This window comes from Conger conger, chromosome 9, assembly GCF_963514075.1.
Source record: "Conger conger chromosome 9, fConCon1.1, whole genome shotgun sequence".
Taxonomy (NCBI): domain Eukaryota; kingdom Metazoa; phylum Chordata; class Actinopteri; order Anguilliformes; family Congridae; genus Conger; species Conger conger.
The window spans coordinates 53363794-53389686 of NC_083768.1; the positions used below are offsets into that span (position 1 = coordinate 53363794).

At 44.6% G+C, this 25893-nt stretch overlaps 1 protein-coding gene across 3 annotated transcripts in view; it reads right to left on the bottom strand.

Annotated features, from left to right (window-relative positions):
- Nucleotides 1–5059: 5059 nt before the first annotated feature.
- The window catches only part of ppp1r9a (protein phosphatase 1, regulatory subunit 9A), a 61310-nt gene continuing 40476 nt past the window's right edge, over nt 5060–25893 (bottom strand). The window contains exons 11-20 of one of the 3 annotated variants that reach the window (XM_061254243.1): nt 22568–22700; nt 21170–21327; nt 18863–19040; nt 17265–17322; nt 16818–16871; nt 15517–15565; nt 13053–13172; nt 12438–12461; nt 11115–11297; nt 5060–8408 (exon numbers count right to left, since the gene is read on the bottom strand). In XM_061254243.1, coding sequence (XP_061110227.1) covers nt 8217–8408; nt 11115–11297; nt 12438–12461; nt 13053–13172; nt 15517–15565; nt 16818–16871; nt 17265–17322; nt 18863–19040; nt 21170–21327; nt 22568–22700 — 1149 coding nt within the window. In that variant the 3' untranslated portion in view covers nt 5060–8216. Of the gene's footprint in view, nt 8409–11114; nt 11298–12437; nt 12462–13052; nt 13173–15516; nt 15566–15591; nt 15872–16817; nt 16872–17264; nt 17323–18862; nt 19041–21169; nt 21328–22567; nt 22701–25893 lie in introns of those variants that run through there. The other 2 variants (XM_061254244.1, XM_061254245.1) reach the window with 2 other exon arrangements.

Sequence of the window (25893 nt, forward strand, 5' to 3'; positions counted from 1 at the left end):
CACAGCACTGATTCCGGAACCAAACTCCTGGAGAGGAGCTGGAATCTGTTCTTTTCTGGAGTTGCCCAGGGTGAGAGGCGCCAGGCAGGTCTGGGGATACTCACAAGCCACTGGCTGAGCGCCACTGTGTTGGAGTTTCACCCGGGGAATGAGAGGGTCGCCTCTGTCGCTGGGGGGAAAGCTCTGACTGTCGTTTGTGCTTATGCGCCAAACGGCAGTTCAGAGTATCCAGCCTTCTTGGAGTCACTTTCCAGGATGCCGCCCAGAGACTCCATAGTTCTGCTGGGTGACAATGCTCACGTGGGCAATGACGGAGAAACCGGAAGGGGATGATGGATTGTCCATAACACCATGTTCGAGCATAGGGTAGCCTATAAGTGTACTTGGTACCAGAGCACCTTAGGCCAAAGATCAATGATCGACTTTGTGGTCGTATCATCAGACCTGCGGCTATATGTCTTGGACACTCGGGTGAAGAGTGGAGCAGAGCTGTCAACTGATCACCACCTGGTGGTGAGTTGGATAAAGTGGCCGGGGAGGCTGCCGGACAGACCCGGCAAACCCAAATGCGTAGTGAGGGTGAACTGGGAACGTCTGGTGGAGGCCCCCCTCCGCAAGGTCTTCGACTCCCACCTCTGGAGGAACTTCTTGCGCATCCCGGGGGAGGCTGGGGACATGGAGTCCGAGTGGGCCATGTTCAAAGCCTCCATTGCAGAGGCGTCAAGCAGGAGCTGTGGCCAGAAAATCATCGGTGCCTGTCGGGGCGGCAACCCAAGAACCCAAGTGAGGGAGGCCGTCAAACTGAAGAAGGAGGCCTTTCGGGCTTGGCTGGCCCGGGGGTCCCCTGAAGCAGCAAACAGGTACCAGGTGGCCAGAAGGGCTGCGGCTTCAGCAGTCCCTGAAGCAAAAACCCGAGTATGTTAGGGGAAGCTATGGAGAAGGACTTTCGGTTGGCCTCGAGGAAGTTCTGGCAAACCATCCAAAGACTCAGAAAGGGAAAGCAGGGCTTGTCTCAGGCTGTTTTCAGCAGGGGAGGATAACTGCTGACCTGGACTGGGGATGTTGTCGGAACACTTTGAGGAGCTCCTGAACCCGAACAAAACGTCCTCTGTGGAAGAGGCAGAGCCCAAAGACTCAGGGGAATCTGCACCTATATCCCTGGCGGAAGTTGCTGAGGTAGTCAAAAAGCTCCTCAGCGGCAAGTCGCCGGGTGTGGATGAGATTCGCCCTGAGATGCTGAAGGCTCTGGACATTGTTGGGCTGTCTTGGCTGACACGCCTCTTCAGTGTTGCGTGGAGGTCAAAGACAGTACCTGCAGACCGGCAGACCGGGGTGGTGGTCCCCATTTTCAAGAATTGTGCTCCAATTATCGGGGTATCACACTCCTCAGCCTCCCCGGGAAAGTTTAACTCTAGGGTGCTGGAAAGGAGGCTCTGACCGATGGTCGAACCTCGGATTCAAGAGGAGCAATGTGGCTTCCGTCCTGGTCATGGAACAGTGGACCAGCTCTTTACCTTGGCGGGGCTGCTGGCAGGTTCATGGGAGTTTTCCCATCCAGTCCACATGTGCTTTGTGGACTTGGAGAAGGCTTTTGACTGTGTCCCCCGGGGAAACCTGTGGGGGGGACTGCGGGAGTATGGTGTACTGGGGCCGTTGTGATGAGCCATCTGGTCCCTGTATAACCAAAGTGAGAGCTGTGTCCCCATCCTCGGCACAAAGTCGAGCACGTTTCCAGTGGGTGTGGGACTCGGTTGGCCCTTGTCACCGGTCCTGTTTGTGATATTCATGGACAGGATCTCAAGGCGCAGCCGAGGTGAGGAGAGAGTCCGGTTTGGTGACCTCAGAATTGCGTCTCTGCTTTTTGCGGAGGATGTAGTTCTGCTAGCTTTATCGGACCGTGACCTTCAGCATGCACTGGAGCGGTTTGCAGCCGAGTGTGAAGCGGCCAGGATGAGAGACTCCAAGGCCATGGTTTTCTGCCAGAAAACGGTGGATTGCTCCCTCCGGGTTGGGAACGAGCCACTACCCCAGGTGAAGGAGTTCAAGTATCTCGGGTTCTTGTTCAAGAGTGAGGGTAAAAGGGAGCGTGAGATCGACAGGCGGATCGGTGCAACGTCAGCAGTAATGCGGGCGTTGCACCGGACCGTTGTGGTGAAGAAGGAGCTGAGCCGGAAGGCGAAGCTCTCGATTTACCGGTCGATCTACGTCCCAACCCTCACCTATGGTCACAAGCTCGTGGTAGTGACCAAAGGAACAAGATCGCGGATACAAGCGGCCGAAATGAGCTTCCTCCGTAGGGTGGCTGGGCTCAGCCTTAGAGATAGGGTGAGGAGCTCGGACTTCCGGAGGGAGCTCGGAGTAGAGCCACTGCTCCTTCGCATCGAAAGGAGCCAATTGAGGTGGTTTGGGCATCTGATCAGGATGCCTCCCGGGTGCCTCCCTTTGGAGGTTTTCCGGACATATCCAACTGGGCGGAGACCCCGAGGTAGACCCAGAACCTGCTGGAGAGATTATATAACTCTCCTGGCCTGGGAACACCTCGGGATCCCCCAGGAGGAGCTGGAATGCATTTCTGGGGAGAGGGACGCCTGGAATACCCAGCTTAGCCTACTGCCACCGCGACTCGACTCTGGATAAGCGGGTGATAATGGATGGATGGATGGAGCAAGAGGCTATAACAACCAAAATGCTGTCTACTTCGTATCTTATACCTCGGCTCCAATTTACCTTGTCACAAAAGCCATCACTCTCCACTACACTGTAAGGTCGTAAGCAACAAAACGGGCTATAGATGCCGTGATTACCTTAGACCATGCTGAGTTGTGGCTAAGTGTTCAATATCTGTGTCTTTGTCTTGTGTGTTCTTGCTTGTGCTAGATGTACTAGCATCCATAGATTCCTCGTCGCCTACATAGGTTTTACCGTGCCGTCTCACCAGGTGAGTGCTCAGATTTGTTGTGGACATTTTGTTCTTGGTTTTCCCATGGTTTTTTCCTCGCAAGCCAATAGCATCCAGCGCTACTCTCGTAAAAGTTAAAAGGTCAACGTGAGACGCTGTGCAGATTTAGCAACTATTAGCCAATGAGAGGCGGTCATTATTATTTAGAAAGTAACATGATTTGTAGATCAGTGAGTTTATACTAAAGTAGAATTAGCAGCAAAGCGCCAGTCAACCGATTCGTAATGAATGAATCGGGCAAATGACCGATTTAGATCAATCCATGGGTCCGAGCATTGCATCTTTAACATTAAAATTGGTCTCCGATCCATGTCCGTGAATCGTTACACCCCATCTCATATGTTACTCAGTTCGTGCGCAGCATTGAACTGTATTGGTTCACAGCGTAAAAAAGCCGCCCATGTGTGGCTCCCTCGGAATATCACCCAGTTTAGTTGCGGTACCGGCGCAGATCCGGTCCGGCGTCACTTGCTCTGCGGGCAGCTGGTCAATACATTGAACATCTGTTCAATTATGCTTTGCAGTATGAATGATACTGCATAAAAGCCATCTGCCTAGTAGGCAAAATAATACATCAGCTATGAATGACTATCAATGACTCTTTTGGCTCACTTGTTCATTCAGTCGTTCAATGGCTCTTTTGGCTCACTCATTCAATGGCTCATTCGGCTCTTCGTTCACAAACTAGTTCACCGCTCAGTGGCTCATTAGTTTGTTCACTCCTTTCGGTCATTCATTCACTGGCTCAGTATGGGTCCATGGCTTGCTAATGTTATTATGTATGGTCGTTCAATTGTGGTTGTTTCATTGGCATTTTGGTAAGCCTATTGGCTTAATCACACAATGCTGTCCTGCTAAGTAGCCATTGGATACTGTAAAAGTCACTAAAATCACTGTCTTTGGCTAAGCACAGATTTCAGCGCTTGGGAAGAGAGCCAAATGAACAAATCTTTCATGGAGAAGCCTCGGCTCAGTTCGTTAATTTGAAAGATTTGTTTGAAAAGATTTGTTCTTAATTGCAAGATACGACTGCTCACTGTTGGTAGTAACCACATGGTAGGTGTAATGATCATTGCTTATTTAAAACAAACTGTAATTATATCCTCACATATACATTCATATTACATGTATTAGGCTACATATTACTTATTATGCGAAAAGGGAAATTGCTGCAAAATATAAGATTATCTTCAGTTTACTAATGCAGTCTATCCGTAATTTGCACCAGTAAGCGCTATTGTAGCAATAATTTAACAAGTAAAATGAAAAGATTTCACTTTAGAATAAAATAAGTTATGTCTACAATGAGAATAGCCACAAAAACATAAATACAGGAAGTAAAATTTAACAATAAATAAAATGTAACCAATGCATTTTCTATATCAAAGACAACCTGAACAGCATACTATCCACAAAAACGGTTAATTATCTACTGAAACTTGTTACTTTCACCTGGGTTGAGCTGTTGGGTACAAAAGGGTGAAATGCAGACCTGTCTGACCGGAATTGCAATAAGCTACACCAAATTGGAAATGAGCTGCTTACTCTTGACTGACAGTGGCTCTCCTCCCAGTTCGGTGTGCCGTGAATCTTGAAATTACCAGAAGCATCTGGATCGTCCAGAAAAAGCTAAATAAACAGCACACCAGCTCGCAACTTTGCACCGGCCAGAAAATATGGCCCCTGATCTCCGTTGGGGGTTGACTACACACTGCTTCAAGCCCGGTAAGCTTTCGGAAGACTAGCTGCAGCGTATTTAGGTTTGTTTAGGCTGACAGGACCGGAGTTACTTGTTGGTCTGCAATGTTAATTTCATTCCCACTCCCCATTCTACACTCTCCCTATCCTTTACCCTGTGACGGCCTGACCCACGTAACACCCACAACAAATGTGTGACCACTCACTGTCAGCAAGGCATGCTGGGCATACAAGGCATACAGCCATAAAGATACTAAGACAATGGTGTCCTTAACAGTCACAGATACTTCTCCCCGTATATTTAATATTTATATCACCATGACTGCTTGCGTACTGTATCTGTGGGATAAACACAGGCACTGAAGAAGAACAAAAAAAAAAAAATCACTGTCACACAAGTAGTCTGGAATGAACTTTGTATTTCTTTGACAGGGTGTATTTACAAAGCAACAGGATTCAGGGGTGACCTCATGGCAGAGGCAGTGTCCCTTAGTCATAAGCTACTGAAACGGGGACCAGAAACTGAAAACATTTAAAGGAGTGCCAACAACACACACATGGCACCTACGGGTCTCCTTCATGCAAGTATGAAGTAAAAAAATGAAAATAAAATTAAAGTTATAACCTTTCACATGCTATTTGTACTAGTTGTACCTATATTGCCTTGATTTCGATTGTATAACTCAATATACTGCAAAATGAACCAATAAAAAACAGTGTTTTTACATCGCTAAACAGTGTCTTTACAGTGATTTTACCATTTCCAGTGCGACTGTTAGCTGCCCTTTCAACATTTCAGTAGTACAGTATGACCTCTATTCAACCTGACCACGGCACACTTTGTCCTTAACTGTAGATCACATAAGTGTTTCTTTTCTTCCACAATATTGACTTCAGAAGTCACTCAATGAAAAAAAGTACCATAAGAAATTAACACATAAAATAATAATAAACAAATTAGTTTTAGAAATTTGTCACACAAAGTTGAGGACACTTCGCACCTTGGAGGCCTAAAATGGTGACAAAATACTTAAATCAAAACGCAGCACATACACACAATTTCCAGACAGTGCAATGCTATGTACATCTTTGTTATAAAACCTGATCAGCAGCTGTGAACATCCCCGCTTCCTTGTATTTATGTGGACAGTACGTAGCCCTCACATTGGTCCCAACATTGAGGACTTGCACAATATAAAACATGACTTTCTAAAGTTATATTGCTTTCATCAGCATGTAAAAAATACATATACATATAGTAATGTTGAACAACAGGTAGGGAATTCTGGAATATCTACAGAGTGTTCTTTGCCAGTGCTTGAGGTCATTATGTGTGAAAGTGGTATGCGCAGATAGCATCTTCTCTCGCCTGCATCTTAGCATTTTTTGTTTTTATGCACGATATCTTCTTGTCTAGCTTGCATCATAAACTCTTAATATTTTGTGTTTTTAAATTCATTCAGGCCATAGGGGAAGGGGAAAAAATGACAGGGACAGGATAATTGAATTTCTTGTCAAAAAAAGGACCTCAGGTAATGCTAAAGCACAAGGCTACTTAAATAATATTGATGGTATTAGGCTTTGAATACTACAGTATTTGCTATTCATCACAATCACATCTCAAATGTCTTCATGTGTCACCGTCTATTGCATTCATTTCCCATCCTGAGACATCTCATAGTTTTGTTAACCAAAAACAAAAGGTTTTGTGGAGTAAAATTATGAAAAGTAGTTTTGATTATGGTCATTTTGATGTGTAGAACAGTGGTTACTATACCACAGTTATGACATCACTATTTAATAGGAGTAAAAATGATTTACACCCAGCTTGAAGTGACATAAACCCACTCAACACGCACTGCACAAACTTCCAGCTGCAGGGAGGTTACAAACAAAACTTCAGCAGCCATTTAGTGCCTTTTGTACAGTATTACTGTTTAGAGGCTCAATCTAAAAAATTACCTCAACTGAAACAAAAAGATGCAAATGACTAGAGAAATGAAGAATATGCCAAAAACATGGCAGAGTGGAAAATGACAGATGATACATGACAAACTGAAATGCTTGGAACACTTCCCTCCAGACCTCAGAGACCACTTTCTGTGCACTAGAAAAATGTCAAAAGACAGTGACATACTTGACGTTTAAAGATATCTTGCACATGACTGTGCAATTTTGAAGGAGGTGTAAAAGGGAGGGTGTTGTGTTATCCCAAGTGCATGACTGATCATGCAGAAATAAAAGAGTGTAAATGGGGATCTTTTCAGTGCAGGGCATACCTTAGGTCAAAATCAAACACTGAATATGATTCTGTCTTTCTCTCTCAATGGCACATCTCCGCTTTCCTTATACAGCAGAGAAAATAAACCAGCTGATCGACAAATGAGGTACGAAAACATCAGCAGACAAGGTCAATGTATTCCAGAAAAATCTAAAATTCTAAAGGCAAACTGACCTTGAATTTCTGGAAACCTAAAAGCTCTCAAAATGGAGGCTATTAAAGCAATAGAGCTAACTGCAAATTACATAGTGCCGCATTCTTGCTTTCAAAGTACTGTTTGGTATGTCTTAAACATTGAAATACTGCCCTTCCGCGTCCATGCTACCTATTAAACCCCGCTGCCTGATAAGGCGATATGCTTTTGAACGAACGCAGAGGTACGCCCTCCTACGACTGCAGCGAAAATCACATTTTCGAAAATCACAGAAAAGGCGTGTGGTCAGCCGACCATTACCCATTCTGCTCCTTTACGCTCGCATTTCACACGTCTTGCATTGCATTGTGGGACATACGGCAGCCCTGACGGCATGGAGACGGCATGGCGTGGTAGCCCAGGCCTTTTGCAGCCGTGGTACATGAAGGGAGCAGTTTGCCGTTAATCCTGCCGATCCTCAGCTGCAACACAAGGGTTCCAGTTTCTCCAGTCCAAATCAAAGCGAAAGCAGAAGCCCATGACGTATCAAAATAATGTGCAAGGCATTCTACTGGGAGTGGCTATGCAATCCAGGCTTATCTAGTGTGCTTCCACAAAGCATAAAAGATATAACAAATCTACACAGCATATACACAAGTTTCTCATATTAAAAATGGCACACAGACTGTTGTATGTTATAATATATAGTATGTATATATGTATATATTTACAATTACATTACATCTAAAGGTGGTTGAAATACAGCCTATTAATGTGATGTCCAGAGACCAGAGTCAAGCCGATTTCAGGATGAGTGTGAGTGTCATGAGATCCAATGGGTTGAGACAGAACACTGCAAGCAAGAAACATAAAAATAAACCCAGTAAAAGGGGGAAAAAAACAAAGTGAGATGAAGCCAGCATGTGAGCCAGAACCAAGCGTTTCGGCTTGTTTCAAGTGAGTCTGGCGGCTTGTTGGCCCCCCGAAAGTTGTTTCATCTTGTTGTTTCGGCTCGTTGGCTCCCCTGAAGCAGCGGTACATCTCTTACACGAGTCCCCATTCTGTGAAAACTCTTATATGAGTCCCCGCTCCGCTTTCCAGCCTCCAGGATAGAAATAAAAGTGCTGCTGGCTTGGCCAGGCTCGTCACTCAGTGGCGCCCTCTGCTGGCTCGCCGGAGGTCTTGCTGCTTTTGCGGGCCAACTCTTTCTGTTGTGCTTTCTCCCTCTGCTTCTCCTGTTTATCACGGTTCCTCCGGGCCTTCTCCATCAGCGCCTTCAGGTCCCTCACCTTCTTCTTTATCAGTGCGCGGTCCTGGGATGATGCCACGCCCAGAGCCTGAACAAAAAGAGGGGAAAATACACTGTACTTTCTCTCAGTTTTGCTTCATTTATTCCAGACCTGTGTCGGCCTGTAGCCTAGTGGTTAAGGCAAATGCCTGGGACACACAAGGTCGGTGGTTCTAATCCCAGTGTAGCCACAATAATATCCGCACAGCCGTTGGGCCCTTGAGCAAGGCCCTTAACCCTGCATTGCTCCAGGGGAGGATTGTCTCCTGCGTAGTCTAATCAACTGTACGTCGCTCTGGATAAGAGCGTCTGCCAAATGCCAATAATGTAAAAATACGTAATAGTTTTGGATTCAAATAATCAAAATATACACTTTACTGAGCTAGTCTGGTGTATTCAAACCTAGAAATACCCTCAAAAAGAGCAAAACCCGCCTTCTAGTCCTTGTGGTTGGTTCAATTGCATCAGGCAATATCAATCGAGCACAGAAAACAATTATATATTTGACCCAGGTCGGATTGATACTGATGACAGTATGATTATTAATACCTTTGCTGTTACTACTATTAATACTGTTAGTGTTGTTGTTGCAATTATTAGTAGCATTACAATTATTATTGCTATACGTTTGGCAGCTGCCTTAGGTAGGGACTTAAGAAGCAATTGATGTGTATGATGGTACATACAAGGGCATATTGCATTGCATATGGAACATCAAATCCTTATTTCACAGCTTTGGATATCTGTTCCAAATGCAGGTCTGTGGTTTAGAGATTTAGAGAAACTCCTGCTAAGCACATTGCAATAGACGCAGGAACTATTATGCAATCATTTTCGTGTCCACAAGCAGTGAAGGTCTGAATACAATACAATTTTAATAAACAAATCCATAAGCTAATAACACAATGAAACTAACATTAAATTCTAATGAAAGCCAGAACCAAATTCTTAAGGGAAATGTCTCCATCCGTCTGGCCACTGGTCACCTACACAGAAGAGTGTGTTAAAGTTCCTCAACAAAAATAAATAAATCCTGGGGGTGTTATTAAAGGTACAATAGGCAAGATTCTCGTGTTAAAACATTGTTACAAGGCCATTGTAAATTTCCTGTTATTGAAAGGCTCACTGACATGTTGACCCTCTGCCTGTGTTTATAGTCCTTAAATTCGGGTTTCAAAATATACAGTTGACGGCCCAACACTGTACCAAAACATTGTACAACTGTACAATAAATCTAGCTCATTGGTTGAAAATTGGTTCTAATTGCCACAGCCCAATAGCGTTTCAACGTCAGCGCGTTTACAGAGAAGGGGGAGGTGTTGTGGTGTTTGTTGCTGCTATTCCTCTCTTGACTGTTAGAAGTCTGAAATGACCTATTGTACCTTTAAGTTTAAGCGGGCAATTACTTTTTCACAGGGGTGATATGGGTGTTATGGGAGCTTTTCATTAAATAAATTAAAATTTTAAAAATGTGGTTTGTGAATATTATACTCTGTCTAATATTACATGTTGTCTAAAGATCAGATTCAGTGTGACAAATAAGGTAAATGGTAAAATGGTTGGCATTTATATAGCGCCCTTATCCAAAGCGCTGTACAATTGATGCTTCTCATTCACCCATTCATACACACACTCACACACCGACGGCGATTGGCTGCCATGCAAGGTGCCGACCAGCTCGTCAGGAGCATTTGGGGGTTAGGTGTCTTGCTCAGGGACACTTCGACACAGCCCAGGCGGGGGATCGAACCGGCAACCCTCCGACTGCCAGACGACTGCTCTTACTGCCTGAGCCATGTCGCCCCATAAGGAATAATAGAATGGTAAATGGTTGGCATTTATATAGCGCCTTTATCCAAAGTGCTGTACAATTGATGCTTCTCATTCACCCATTCATACACACACTCACGGCGATTGGCAGCCATGCAAGGCGCCGACCAGCTCATCAGGAGCATTTAGGGGTTAGGTGTCTTGCTCAGGGACACCTCGACACAGCCCGGGCAGGGGGATCGAACCGGCAACCCTCCGACTGCCAGACGACTGCTCTTACTGCCTGAGCCATGTCGCCCATGTCGTAGACGAAATCAGGAAGAGGGCAAATATTTTTCAAGGCACTGTATTTATAAATTGAAGTTGTTATGGCATTTTCAGTTTGTGTTTTCCCCCAACTTATTATGGATGTTTGGCTATTTGTCTTTCAGCTCTGGGTTAGCATTGTTAATACTTTTGTGAGGTCGTATACGTACATTCGCTGGTTGAGCCAGGTCTCTTACACTATTGCTCATAACTCAAATTAACACACATATCGCCAATCGCCGTCGGTGTGTGAGTGTGTGTATGAATGGGTGAATGAGAAACATCAATTGTACATCGCTTTGGATAAAGGCGCTATATAAATGCCAACCATTTACCATTTACATATGTTCCCTTACACTGCAAGACTGAATAAGTGGCTATGGTAAATTATGTAATGGAGCTGTGAGCTTATCTCAAACCTTGTTAACAACTGTCCTGTAAACTCCAGCTATGCCAGCTTGACCAGCTTGAAAATTGAGCTGGTCAAGCTGGTCATACTGTAAGCTGGTCTAGCTGGTCTAGTCAAACAGCTAGTGCTCGTTGTTTGTCTGAGCTGGTAGCTGGTCAAAACATAGCTTGAGCTGGTCTACCAGCTAAACCATGTCAAGCTGGAAGCTGGTCTAACTGGTTCCAATACCTAGCGTGAGCTGTTTTTTCAGCAGGAAACTATGAGCTTTACCTTGAGGCTGGTGCTGTCCACCTGCAGGAGCTGCTCTCCGTCCACGTTTTTGGCAGTGAACTCCGGGACGTACTGCTCCAGGTTCAGCCCCATGAGCCAGCGGGACACCTGCTGGTTGTTCCACTCGAGTACGCTGCGGTTCTGCCAGTGGTGCGGCTTGGGTGCCTGGGCCTCGTCCAGAATCTTTTCACAGAAACAGTAAGCGTATTATGTGAATTGCTTCTGATTTAAAAGGACCAGCATGCACCGTGCCAATGACGAAGCAGATAGCCATCCTTCAAACCTTCTGTCAAGCATCCCTGCTTATAGCAGAAAGTCCTTAAAGGGGTCGGTCACCCAAAAATGAAAGTAACCCGTTTCACTTGCCCCCCCCCCCCCCCCCGAGGGGAATTTCCACCTTTATAGTTTAGCACTGAATATCTCAATATCTAAGTCAAGAACCAACTCAGAACTACTTTATCTGTACAAAATATAGTAAAGATATCGACAGGCATTCAGTTTTCCTGCACACAGTTGTCCTCAAGTGTCCCTAAATCTATCCAAATCTACATATCTCTTTGTCCAGATATGGAGAAACTGAATTTTATATGAAATGTAAACAAAATGAAAATAGAACACAACAATAATCAACGTCGATGACTCAACCACAAGGGGGCAAAGTGGAAAGGGTTAAAGTATGTTTCCACTTACCCAGAGTACCACAGTATCTAGATTCAGATCACCAATAATGGACCTCTATAGACCGGCCCTTTTCTGGTAATGAATGCACTGAAAATCTACTCAACAGCAATGCAAACAGTTGTCAAAAAAAAATTGTCACATCTTATCGAAACTACCTGGATGGATAGATAGTACTCTGGATAAGTGAACCTTTAATTTTTGGGTGAACAAACCGTGTTTTCTCCATTTTTAATACCAGGTGCCTGTGTCACAAAGCAAGATTGCCGAGTAAAATCTGGAACAGCTGTTTTGACACCACGTTCCAGATTTGGGAGGGTTCTGGGTTTTACTCATGCTTTGTGATGCAGGGACCAGCTCACCGCTCAAAATGCCAGCTGAAATGAAAGCTGCAGTTAACTTGGAAGGATGAGGACGGAAGTAGCACTCCAGATGCATTGCCATTTCAGCCCACCTAGAAGTAGGTTAGCTCATAACCAGCAGGAGGCTTTCAATCACAACACTGCTTGCTGTAAAACTCGGAATGATTCAGACATCAGGAGAGATATTCCGTAATATTTCCATCCTTACACAAGCAATTGATCTATGAGCGCATGCATCTATTAGCCCCACTATCACACACTGACAGAAAATGCTGAATCTCACCTCATCCTCTATCATATCCAAGCTCTGATCAATGCCGTGTTAGAGCATGTGGAAGAGGAGGAAGGTGAATAGAGAATAAAATATGACATAATAAAGATGGTGCCAAACACAGAAAATTGACCAGACATGCTGAGTTAAAAAAACCCAAAAAAACAACAGACCCATTGACAGTGAACGGACCATTATGCAAAAAACCCTTTTCTCAGTTTGCTTTCTCCATCCACTGATAAACAAAAAAACCCAACTCAAATCTGCTAAGAATTCTCCATAGTTGGATGACTCCCTGATTTCCAGAAATACTACATTAATTCACTCAAGTGAATTCAAGATCTATTTTACAGTGCAGAAGAAGCAAGTTAAACTGTCTTTACTTGCACGTGCATTAGTACAGTAGTTACAAAATTATTGTTTCAACTTAAGTGTCCATGCTGCATACACATTTTAATTGAAGTGAACTTGAGAAGACAATTTGTTTACAGAAAACAACCTCTGTGTCTTCTCAAGTTCACCCAACATACAATTTTAATGCACCACAGACAGTAACTTTTAGACAGTAATTAGTTTTTTACAGTGCAGTGAGGCAGCGGATCCCTTAGAGGCCTTCCGATTTCTCACCTCGTCTGACGACAGCACCAGAGTGTGAGAGCAGCCCGAAAGCTTGGGGTCCACCAGCAGGTCGCTGAAATCCGCCGAGCTGGTGCTGCTGGCACTAAAGTCATCGTTCAAAGCGGGGCTCTGCGGGCAAACAAAACAAATTAATCACATACATTTCAAATGCCTGCCATACACTAACAGGATTTTACAACATAGGGGCGACAATGGCCAGGTGGTAAGAGCTGTCGTCTGGCAGTCGGAGGGTTGCTGGTTCGAATCCCACCCTGGGTGTGTCGAAGTGTTCTTGAGCAAGAGACCTAACCCCCAAATGCTCCTGACGAGCTGGTTGGCACCTTGCATGGCAGCCAATCGCCGTTGGTGTGTGAGTGTGTGTATGAATGGGTGAATGAGAAGCATCAATTGTAGAGCCCTTTGGATAAAGGTGCTATATAAATTCCAACCATTTACTATTTACATACTAGGCGACCAAATAATGTCCCTACAGCAGCAATTACATTTAATTGCAGCAGCTACAGGTTTCAATTAAAAAGTAACAATAATTCAAAAAATTGTATCCATTGGATTGTTAATTTCATTTAGACTTTTATTTCATCTCTGTAAATTTACATAAAATCAGTTATGAATCATAACATATGAATGCTTTCTGTCCAGCAAGTGGAAGGTTTAGGATTTTGAAAGCCACTAGCAGATCTGACAGGCTAAGGTGCTTGACTTGACACTTTGCTCCAAAATATTTTGCAAGATATTTGTGAGTAACGCAGGACAGCAGTAGAAGAACCGGGATTTACATCATGTTTTGTGTGTGAGGAATTTGACTGCCTGAGCTAATGTAACATTTCAAGCCACTGCCATCTGCTGGCATGCTGCACCCTCTGGTGAATTTGAGGAGACATGGGCAAAGCTGAGTCACACTGTGACATAAGCAGTGCCAGCGAGGCACCTGGTCTCAGCAGGACAGCTGCCAGCCAGTGACGCTGCAAGCTCTGGAAAGTCTGTTTGGTCTGCTCGCCCGCAATGTGCTGGAGAGCATTCAGGCCTCGAGCAGGGATTGTGGAAAAGATAGGCTGGCCGGAAGTCACCCTCCACCAGAGGTCAGCCTGGGACAGGCCCGTAGCTCTCCTGAAACTCCTCTTCTGTACGCTTGAGCCAATCATGCCCCGGCCTGCGGCGGTACACGTGCTTAGGCTGCCTCTCTCTATCACATCAGCATGATGACTGTGCCGAAATGTTAGTACACTTTTTTGCTTAGGCTTCCTCACATCTGCACAAAATGGCAGGGTAGCTTTGTCAGAAAACTCCATGATGCCAGCATAAACGTATGCCCTATCAGGATTAGGCTGTTACCCAAGCTCATATAGCCGTCTACCTAGAAATCCAAAAAGCAGCTTATGTAGTATAGTAACTCGCTGATCCCCCCATGCAAAGTCCACTGGCTACAAAAGCAGTTTTGCTCTGAATCGGAGTAAAGCAAGAAAACCAAGTCTTATCAGTCTATCAAGTTGGGCCAACTACAGTAAATCAGGAATAATGTATCCATATCTGAACAATAAAGTGTAATGGATGTTTTCTCCATGCCAATATATTTCTGACTTTGCTGATTTACTTCTTCTTGATTCATTTGCTGGAGAGAACTCAAGCAATTTGTATTAGATTTAAGGGAATATCGTAGAGATGGCAGTTTCTTACATGGCAAGTCTACTTCCTGTGCTTAATCAAACTATTGCAAATTAATCAAGGGTCTAATGTCGCACAGCTGTTACAATTTGGGTAGATTCAGTACAAATGAATTGACTGACTGAAATGAGTGACTGAAACTGAGTGATTACGTGATCACTTCTGTGAATTGAACAGATCACAATTTGCACAATTCATAAATAGTTTGTAATCAACTGATTAGATACATGCTTCACATAGGTGCTGCTGTGCATGCACTATATTTTCAAATTTAATAAATCATGATTGAAGATAAGAAATGAAACACAATACCACATCATCAGAATACGAAAAGAAATGAGGCCGCAAGATGGATTTCTGTACAACAGAGATGCACCGATGCAAAAAGAGTCATTTTCACGGCTTAAAAATCCAAAATGGCATTCAATATGAACAATACTGCACTTCAATATGAATTCAAAATGAACAATACAGCACATTTCGGTATTTCCCGTTATTTTCACACATTCCACTGAGAACTGCAGCCTGCTTATGAATTCAGACTGTCTGACCACATGTCATGCCTCATACAGAGCATTCACACTGGAATGTAATAGAACGCTGCTCACAAGCAGTGGAGGAGTAAGTCAATTTCACCATTTTACATAGGCGCTGGTACCTCACTAATGATAAGGAGATGATGTATGAGTTGATGTGATCAACCAACAACTGTGCAGAGTATAGGGCAGGACTGTACATGCTCACAAAAGATTACAGTTATTAATCTTAGTCTGGGGTCCTGTTTGTGTACCTTGGTCTTCAGCTTCTCTGGGCTGTTCTCTGCAGACAGATCTGTGGAACTGAAGGAATTAGTCATTATTGGGGGCTGCTGATGTAGTCATGCACCAAATTTGTGTTTTTTTATTTCATTTATTTCACAGGGATCATGTGTAAATTTTAACATACATTTCACTAAGGGAAATATGATGTATAACACCAGTGTTAGCCACAGCTATTAATTGAATGTGATTTCATTTTAGTTATACATGTTGCATGTGCTAAAAGGTTTTGAACATGCAATAGGTCTTAGTAAATTCGCCCATGGTATCCTCTCGTGCTCTGCAGTGGCTTTGCAGGTGAAATGCCTTCACACACTCTGGTCTTGTCTGGTGAAGAAAAAGACGGTAGAAGAAAGGGTCTTCCTTGCAGGACCAGATCTACAGTACATGGTCAGCTTGTACGTGGTTAACAGCGGTATTCTTGACTGTTGCGGTCACAGAGTGGAGTAAACCTGCAGCTGTGTGAGGCTGTGTCTGGCCCAGCGCTTTGCAAAACGCGGGGGAAGCGACTACTTCCTGTGCCTCACAGCCGTGACACATTGCTGGGGAGCTGGGGCTCCGTTATATACACAGCTGCTCTCTACATAAATCAAAACCTTCGCCACTCACCTGTTACACCATAACACCAACTCACTGACAGAATGACATACCCTATCATGATGATGAAGGGCTGAGACAGCAGGAAATGCATCTACTGTACCCACACTGAAGGGGCACTCAACCATGTAAACATTTAGTGTAATGTAAGCCTATTGTACACCATCTCCTGCTGTTTTTGTCCTGCTTATTTTGTGTTGCATAACTCAAAAAAGCTGAAAGAATGAAGAATATCTCATTAGGCATGGTTGAATGGTTAAATAATACTGACCTTAAATAAAATTACTGAAACACAAGCGTCTAAATCCTCTTCATATGTGTATGCTTTTACATTACCATATGTTACTGCCACAATATACCAACTCTCCTTATTTCACTGGTATACTGAATGCTGAATCAAATCTTTTTTCAGTGGTATACTGAATGCTGAACTATATTTCCTTACTTCAGTGGTATGTGCAAACATACAGTAGACCCTGTTTCATTATAAACATGTACATTGCCTGTCACTTAAGCCAGATAACTGAATTTCATTGGGTGTTAATTACCTATGTTTCTTTACGGAATTAATGCAGTACTAATGCAAATTAAGGCCAAATAGGCCCACACGGAAGGAAAGAAACTGTATTTGGTCAGTTTAGATTTAAATGAAGTGGTGCAGGTTTGATAGTCTTACCTGTTTCCAGAGGAGAGTCTAGACTCTCTGCCTTTGTTGTGCCTTAGTGGAGATCTGTGGAGACAAAGGGTGGCCAGGATTTTAGGGCTGTAATCACTATATTGTGAATGAAGCCATCATGTTCACATGGCTATTTTGCCTTTGATTATCATACTTTGTTCAATTATCATTGCATGTTTTCTTTATTTCCCCAAGGCCCCAAACCACTTCTGCAATGTCCTCCAGTGTCTGAGAGAGCATCTTGGGATTATAAGGATTATAGGCTAGCCCTATTGAGAAATGCACAGATGACAGTAGTGTCATTATTATCGTAATTGTACCCAAAATCAATGTGCCCTCATCATTACCTACTTCATCATCCTACTCATCATAAAGCCATTGTCATCAAGCTCACCACCCTCTTCATTATCCTAATCACCAGTCTCATAATCATCATCATCAACTTACCCGGCATCGAAGACCTTTCTGTTTGTTTTCCCTGAAGGACTGGACACAAGAGGAGACCCTGCATAGACATACATAGACACACATCAATGTTGCAGGATAGAACTGGGAACAGCTACAACACTAGAATGACACAACTGGACTGCATAGTCACATGACACTGCTGCAGGATATCTCACTGTACTAGGAACAGTCATGAGACTATAACAGCGCAGCAGGACTGAATGACATTGCTGCAGGCTAACTCACTGTACTGGGAACAGTCAAGCGACTACAGCAACACAGCAGGACTACAGTCACACGACACCCCTGCAGGCTAACTCACTGTACTGGGAACAGTAACGGTCAGGCTTATAATCAGTTTTAGACTAGAGACAAGATGGGAGAAGCCTATAGAGAAAGAGTATTGTAGAGAAGCATCCTTTCCTTACTGTCACCTGTCCCTGGGCTAGCTTTTGATAAGTGTGTTCAGTTGTCTCCCTCTCATGAGTACATGAATTCTGAATCCCTATCCTAGTAGTTATGCAGTCATAGATTACTCCTGACCACTTTTCATTCATTCATTCATTATCCTAACCGGCTTATCCTGAACAGGGTCGCAGGGGGGCTGGAGCCTATCCTAGCATACATTGGGCAAAAGGCAGGAAACACCCTGGACAGGTCGCCAGTCCATCACAGGGCACACACACCATTCACTCACACACTCATACCTATGGGCAATTTAGACTCTCCAATCAGCCTGGCCTGCATGTCTTTGGACTGTGGGAGGAAACCGGAGTACCCGGAGGACACCCACGCAAACACGGGGATTCAAACCCAGGACCTCCTTGCTATGAGGCGGCAGTGCTACCCACTGCACCATCCGTGCCGCCTCCTGACCACTTTTGCAATCCCCAATTGTGTCCTGTAACTTTATTGTACTCCTTGTTACTCTGTTCCACTTCCTGAACGGCCTTTCTCAATTTTCCCCCTCTACACTGCTGGCAGCGCTCTTCCTCCAGAATGCGGGAATGCTGTCATCGGCAAGTCCCACCCACCGTCTGAGCCGCCACCCACCTCAGGACTGTCTAGCTGCGGCTAATTTCATTACCATGAACGTTGACTGATTGACTGTGCTGGTCATTAAAACCCACACCCTGAGCTGGTCAGAGGAGGACGGCTCCCCCCTTGAGTCTGGTTCCTTTCAAGGTTTCATCCTATCAGTGGCCTGGGAGTCCTGCCACTGTTGCCCTAGGTTTTCTCTAGCGGGTAATTTTCTGTGAAGCGTACGGCGAAAATCGTTTGTGACTAATACATTTTGATTTGATTTGATGAGACTGCAACAACGGACGGCATAGTGACATGACACCGCTGCAGGCTAATTCACTGTACTGGGAACAGTCAAGAGACAATAACAGCACAGCAGGACTGCAAAAACTCTACCAACGTCCAACCAAATGCTTGAGCCGAGCGTTAATCACACGGATCGCTCAAGGGCCTGCAGCATTCGTCCTTTCTCAAAGCAATTAAAAACGAGCCGAGCATAAGAGGGGCAAAGCAGTGAAATTGATTGCGTCACAAAGGCAAGGAGACAGAAGCCTCTACGTGTGTTCCGAACTGACCTCCCTCCTCGCCACCCGTGCGCGGCTGGCGCTGGGGGGAAGATTCGCAGATGTCGTGTCTGCGCGTCCTCCCTGTGCGCGTCTCCATGCCATCCACCATCGTCTCGGAGGACTTGGGCGCGCCGGACAGAGAGGAGGCGGAGGTGGAGGAGGGCCTGGCCCCGCAGCTTTCCGAGGCCTGGGAAGAGGGGGAGGAGAGAGGGGACAGGTGCTTTACCGACCTGACATGATGCGTCGCAGCCTGGATACAAACCGTGACCTCATCCTAGCGCGTTTTCTTCTTCATTTTCTAAATCTTGTCAATTCTTGTTTTTTAATATCAACAAATATTTATTATTGTTAATTATTTGGAATATTATAGTGTGCCCGCCCGGTTGGTTGGCTCTTCTGTTGGAAACAGCTAAATTTGAACCTCAATATCTCACCATTTTCTAAACCGATCTCAATGCCATTTTGCAGGTATACTACAATGGCAACTACTGATTTTGGAATAGCTACGTTGTGCCATTTCTGTGTTATGGATACCCCTAAAAATTATCATAAAAACCTTTTTTGTGCAAAAATAACTCCATTTAAATCCAACAGATCCCAACATAAAACCACTCGTTCTCTCAGTTATTCAGAGGCATACATTTATTGTTGCATCAATGCATTGCAAAGTCATTTCAGTACTGAACTACTGTAAAACATGGCACATTTCTTACATGGGATTTCCTACCCTTACCAGCAAGGTATAAAGTGTCATATTCAGGTGATGGACAGTTCAGGAATATTGCTGCGTTCGCGTACTGTAGCAGAATGAATATACAGAAGTGCGTAATTATAAGATTTGGCCTTGCTATAGATGTAAACCTCTAATTGTGCTGGGTGACAGGGCTCTAGTTAACCTAATTTTGAAATGAAGTTCCATTTTTAATGTGATGCAGGTTTGTTAAAAAGTGTTAGGTTAGCTAGTGGGCCAAGGTTTCTTGTGTCTCGGGAAAAAGATATGCAGATGTTTTGTATTTGGAGAGATTTGGGGACACTTGAGGACATCTGAGTGCAGTTTTGGCAAAGCAGAATGCCTGTCAATATCTTTACCATATTTTGTACACAAGTTGACATCAAGTTTGTGCACAAGTATATGGGTTGGTCCTTGAGTCAAAAAATTATATATTTAGTGTTAAACTATAAAAACACAAGGTGATTTGTAGTTTTCTTGTACTTTTGAGTAGACTGTATGTACATGCTCTGACATACATGGGTTCTGTCTCAAATTTCTGAATGGTACAAGCCTCTTCTTGAATTTAAGTCTTCAAATATGTGTTTGCAGTGAATATTTTTGAGATATTGACACTTTTATAGGACTAGTACAAAATTAAATGCTCTTCTGCATACCACTGTTGTAATGTGTGGTTATTGTCACCTTCCTGTCAGCTTTGACCAGTCTGGCCCTTCTCCACTGAAGTCTCTCATTAACAAGGCATTTCTGTCTGCAGAACTGCTGCTCACTGGATTTTTTTGTGTTTTTTACACCATTTTTTGCAAAGACTAGAGACTAATGTGCGTGAAAATCCCAGGAGATCAGCAGTTTCTGAGATACTCAAACCACCCTGTCTGCCATCAACAATCATTCCATGGTCAAAATCACTTAGATTAAATTTTTTCCCCATTCTGATGGTTGATGTGAACATTAACTGAAGCTTGTGACTTGTATTTACATGATTGTATGCATTGCACTGCTGCCACACAATTGGCTGATTAGATAATCGCATGAATAAGTCGGTGTAATAAAGTAAAAATGTTCCTAATGAAGTGCTCAGTGAGTGTATACAGCAATATCACTGCACAGAATCCCTAGGATTCTCAGTAACAGAGCTGCAGGTCTCCAAAGGGGAGAAACATCTTGCTTATGTGGTATGAGTTTTTTTTTAAAGACTCAGCGGGTTATTAATACAAGCAATTATATATGGAAGACAGAATGAGCTTTGACACCACAGGAGATTAACTCTGTGCCACAGGGTGCAGGCACAGGAATTAATACTATGTTACATAAAACCCGACATAACAAAATGACAAGAGACATCATTAACCAGCTGAAAGTGCGAAAGTGCACCTCGGAGCTTTATAGCAGTAGTTTTCAAGAACACAAAATGCTGTACAATTAAACTGAATTTCACTGAAATAGTTGAACAGCTGGAAAGACATATGAAACATTAAAACCATAACATTTTAAGGATAACAATAAATTCAGTTCCATGATGTTTACTCAGATACAGTGCAGTGTGTGTGTGTGTGTGCATATGAATGTGTGTGACCGTGTCTCACCTTCCTCTCGAGGCTATCATCTCCCTCGGTGGAGCTGATGCTGTCTCGAAGCAGTGACCTGGATGGTCTCTGCCTGCAGGACTTTCCTGCTAGTTGAGCCCGGGCCTTCAGCGCCTCGCTGTTCAACCGCTCCGTCTGGGATACCGCCTTGCTCAAATCTGACACACGGGAACACCCCAACACCCATTGAAATTACCATCTGGTCAAACCATGTTGAACATAGAGCTGGTCTGAACTGGTCAACCAGCTACCAGCTGTTTCAGAACCCTGTTTTTCAGCAGGGAGTGCTTATCTCAACAATTCACAGCTTTCACACTACATAACATCCAAATGTAACAAAGAAAGTAAATCTCACTAACAGCTGTGGTGCTGCATCTGCACAGGCAAAATGTTTCTGTCAGTTATTGTGGGGGTGGGGCGGTATGTTGAGAAGGAGGAGTTTCCGTCTTGTCGTCTTCCTGATAGTGTCTGATACTGTGCCTCATTCAGTCAGCACGGATTTGGGTCTGCCTTGCCTTTCTCATGTTATTTGGGTAGAGAGGGTGGATTTATGAGAGAAACACATCTCTATCGTCAATATTGCAACTAAAGCCTCCTAGACAGTATCTGGAGTGAAGATGAACACTCCTGTGTTTACTACAAAAAACAGAAAACAATTGTATTGCTTTGCTGTTGTTTAATAGAAAGCCAAAGCTACTGGTGGAAAAATGAGTTATGATACTGCTTTTTATTTCTATTTTATTTTTATATTTGCCAAAAAAGTCAAAGTAAAGCATTTGAATAAAAAATTTATTCAGAGGCAACGCCATTTAAGATGCTTATCCATTTCTTCAGCATTGATAGCATTTTGCTGAGTGACATAATAATATCATAGTACATTTTTTACTTATAAAAAATACCGACAGGGTCAAATGCCCCTCAATGTGGTCCCTAACCTTTTAGTGAGAAAAATGTATCCCATACAGAGCAGAGATCGTGTGTCTTCCTTTTAGTCATTGTGTGGCCCTGTTTTCTCCTAAATTGCACACTAGAACAACGCCTTGATATCCCTCAGCATAGACATTGTATTCGGTAGAAAAGCGTTATGCCCTGAGGGAATTCATGTGAAGGGATGGGCACCCTCACACGCACGAGCAGGAGATAAAACAAGAGCCGAGGGCTCCTCTCCCGCTCTTCCCGGTCATGGGACAGCTCCATGGCTGGCAGCCCAAGAGGAGGTCACGTGACTGTTTCCACACAGCGGGAGGCGTTGCAAAGGGATGTAGCCTGTCCTTGTCACATATTTTTGTGAGTCCCCCGGGAGGCGCTATGCCGCGGTCCGCTGAGGTGTGGGAGGGGAGGGGTTGCGGGGGGGAACAGCAACCTGTCCCGAAAGCCGGAAAACTCCGGAGGGCTCACCTCCTCCTCCAGCAGTGGCAGCCTTGGCTGAGCCGCGTGGCTCCACCCGGGCCTCTGCGCTGTTGTTGTTGTTGTTCACCTGCGCGCCGTTCCGCTTCATCAGCTGCAGCAGCTCCGTCTCCAGCTCGCCGATCTGCAGGGAGACAGGGAGAGTCGCTTCACGTCAGGCCCAAAACACTCAGGCCCCTGTGGCCACATTGTAAGGGTGTTTCTTGGTAGAGCTCTGTTGACGGCGCGGTAAATAATGTATAACCGGGGCGGTCGCTTCAAACTGAACCGAAGCGTAGCCCAATGAACCGGCTCTGGGGATGTAACTGTTACAGTATTATGGTCGACTTTGTAGTCTACTCTAGTTGCAATTGTATTTGCATTTATATTGTATTTACATTTGTATTTCTTGGTACTCTAGTCCTAATTCCTTACTTTGCCTATTTGCCATGTGAACTGGAAATTATGTTGATGGCTGTAGAATGGTTTCTTTGTGAATTGTAGCCAATCCAGCCTGTTCTGTATTTTCTAATGACCTTCATATGTACTTCTTTGTATGACGCTCTGGATAAAAGCTTCAGCTAAATAAAATGTAATGTAAACATTTTGTTTATGTAACTGAAACGCACGGGTGTGCACATATTGACCAAAAATACCCCTTTGGGGTGAAACTCCCTGAAGAGCTTGCGAATGTGTTTTGAGGGACAGGGCCTGCCAATCCCCTGCGGAGATGACTCCTTCAGAAATGTACGCAGCGTTCCCGCGACGCCAGGTGCTGCAGAACAGGGCGGGGCTCTGAGAATTTGAATCGAGCTGGCTCACGTCAGCCTGAGCTGGTCCCCAGAGCTCCGCAGTCAGCAGAGGTGTGTGCCCCAAAAGCACATTGGCAGGGCTAAATCTCAGGCAGGGCTAAAGCACAGACAGGCCTAAAGCACAGACAGGGCAAAAGCACACAGCTAAAGCACAGACAGGCCTAAAGCACAGACAGGGCTAAAGCACACAGCTAAAGCACAGACAGGCCTAAAGCACAGACAGGGCAAAAGCACAGACAGGGTTAAAGCACACAGCTAAAGCACAGACAGGGCAAAAGCATAGACAGGGTTAAAGCACACAGCTAAAGCACAGACAGGGCTAAAGCACACAGCTAAAGCACAGACAGGCCTAAAGCACAGACAGGGCTAAAGCACACAGCTAAAGCACAGACAGGCCTAAAGCACAGACAGGGTTAAAGCACACAGCTAAAGCACAGACAGGGCTAAAGCACACAGCTAAAGCACAGACAGGGTTAAAGTACACAGCTACAGCACAGACAGGGCTAAAGCATAGACAGGGCTAAAGCACACAGCTAAAGCACAGACAGGCCTAAAGCACAGACAGGGTTAAAGCACACAGCTAAAGCACAGACAGGGCTAAAGCACATAGCTAAAGCACAGACAGGCCTAAAGCACAGACAGGGCTAAAGCACACAGCTAAAGCACAGACAGGCCTAAAGCACACAGCTAAAGCACAGACAGGGTTAAAGCACACAGCTAAAGCACTCACAGGGTTAAAGCACACTGGCAGGGCTAAAGTACAGGCAGGGCTAAAGCACACTGGCATGGCTAAAGTACAGGCAGGGCTAAAGCACACAGTCAGGGCTACAGCACAGGCAGTGATAAAGCACACTGGTGGGGTTAAATTACAGGCAGGGCTAAAACACACAGGCTGGGCAAAAGCACACAGGCAAGGGTAAATCACAGACAGGGCTAAAGCACACAGGCAGGACTAAAGTACAGGCAGGGCTAAAGTACAGACAGGGCTAAAGCACACAGACAGGGTTAAATCTCAGGCAGGGATAAACCACACTGGCAGGGTTAAATTACAGGCAGGGCTAAAGCACACAGGCAGGACTAAAGCACATTGGCAGGGCTAAAGAGCACAAGCAGAGCTGCCACTTGCAATCTGTCCATTATGCCTGGTACAATGCACTACTGCCTAATCTAGCCTGGACCAAACCACACATTTCATTGTGGCGCTCTAACTAAACAAAATGTTTCTTCAAACATAAAATCCAAAATTAGAAACATTATTGATTTATCTAAAAGGATAACAATACATAGTAGAGCACATACTTAATTGTACTTAATAATTTATACTGTATGACACATTACAAAACTGCATCCTGTATGCATACGTTACGCATATACTGCATACTGAATGCAATATACTGCATAACCTGAATATATTTCAAATGTATTCTGCATGAGTCAAATGTATTCCATGAGTCACATTTGTGCAAGGAGAGGGGAGTTGTGCAACTGTGCACAATCAGCTACACACAATCATGCACTGTTTGAGACGGGTGCGTAGGGGTTGGACCCAAAATACACGACTCAGAAACAATGGTTAGATAAAGTCCCGTCAGGGCTTTATTCGGGACGAATCCCAGGAGAGTAGTCAAAACAAGCAAAGTCCATACACGTAGATCCAGCCAAACGAACAGTAAACAAACAAAAAGCACGGTGCTGAGGGAAGAGGCAAACTCGTAGTCGGTAGACGTGCAGGAAGGTCCGGTAGCAGGAGAACCGTCAGCGGGGCAGAAGTACAGGCGGACGGCAGGCAGAGTCGTAGTCGAGTCGTAGTCGTAGTCCGATGCGGAAGTCTAAACCATGAAACAATCAGCGAGGGAAAGGTACAAAAACGGTAGGCGAGGACGTGGTCAAAAACAAACGATGGTCAACAAAACAGAAATCTATAATTGGTGGTCGGTAAACAGGCTTGGATCGTAACGTGTAATCAATAACAGTAAATGCTCAAGAGTTGCGTTGATAAACAAGAGGCAGACAATTTCGCGAAGAACAGTAGTGCGGCTGGGCTATAAATGCGGGTGTAGACAGGTGTATACAATTAGTTAGAGAGCAGCAAGGAAATGAAAAAATGAGCTGATCATTAGGGGACCGGATGACGCGGAACTGAATCATTTCATGATGGTTTCCAGAAATGATCAGCTTGATGGGTTTGGTGATGTGGGTCATGCGGCAGAACGTCTTTCCATCCAATGACCGAGCATTCTCGGGATGGGGCAGTGGGAGGGTGGGAATGTCCAGTTCCATGAGCATTACCTTGTCAATAAGGTTTGCATCAGCTCCGGAATCCACCAACGTGTTAACCTGGATAGCTCTGTCAGGAAGCATCAACATGGCCATAAGCGTGGGGCGATGGTCATTCCTGGCAAACCCTTCATATCTGTTGAGTACTCTCACCTCAACAGATGAGCCGGATTTCTTGGACCGGATGGTGCACCGAACCTGGGTGTGTCCCAGCTTCCCACAATAGAAGCAGGAACCGGTCACCCTCCG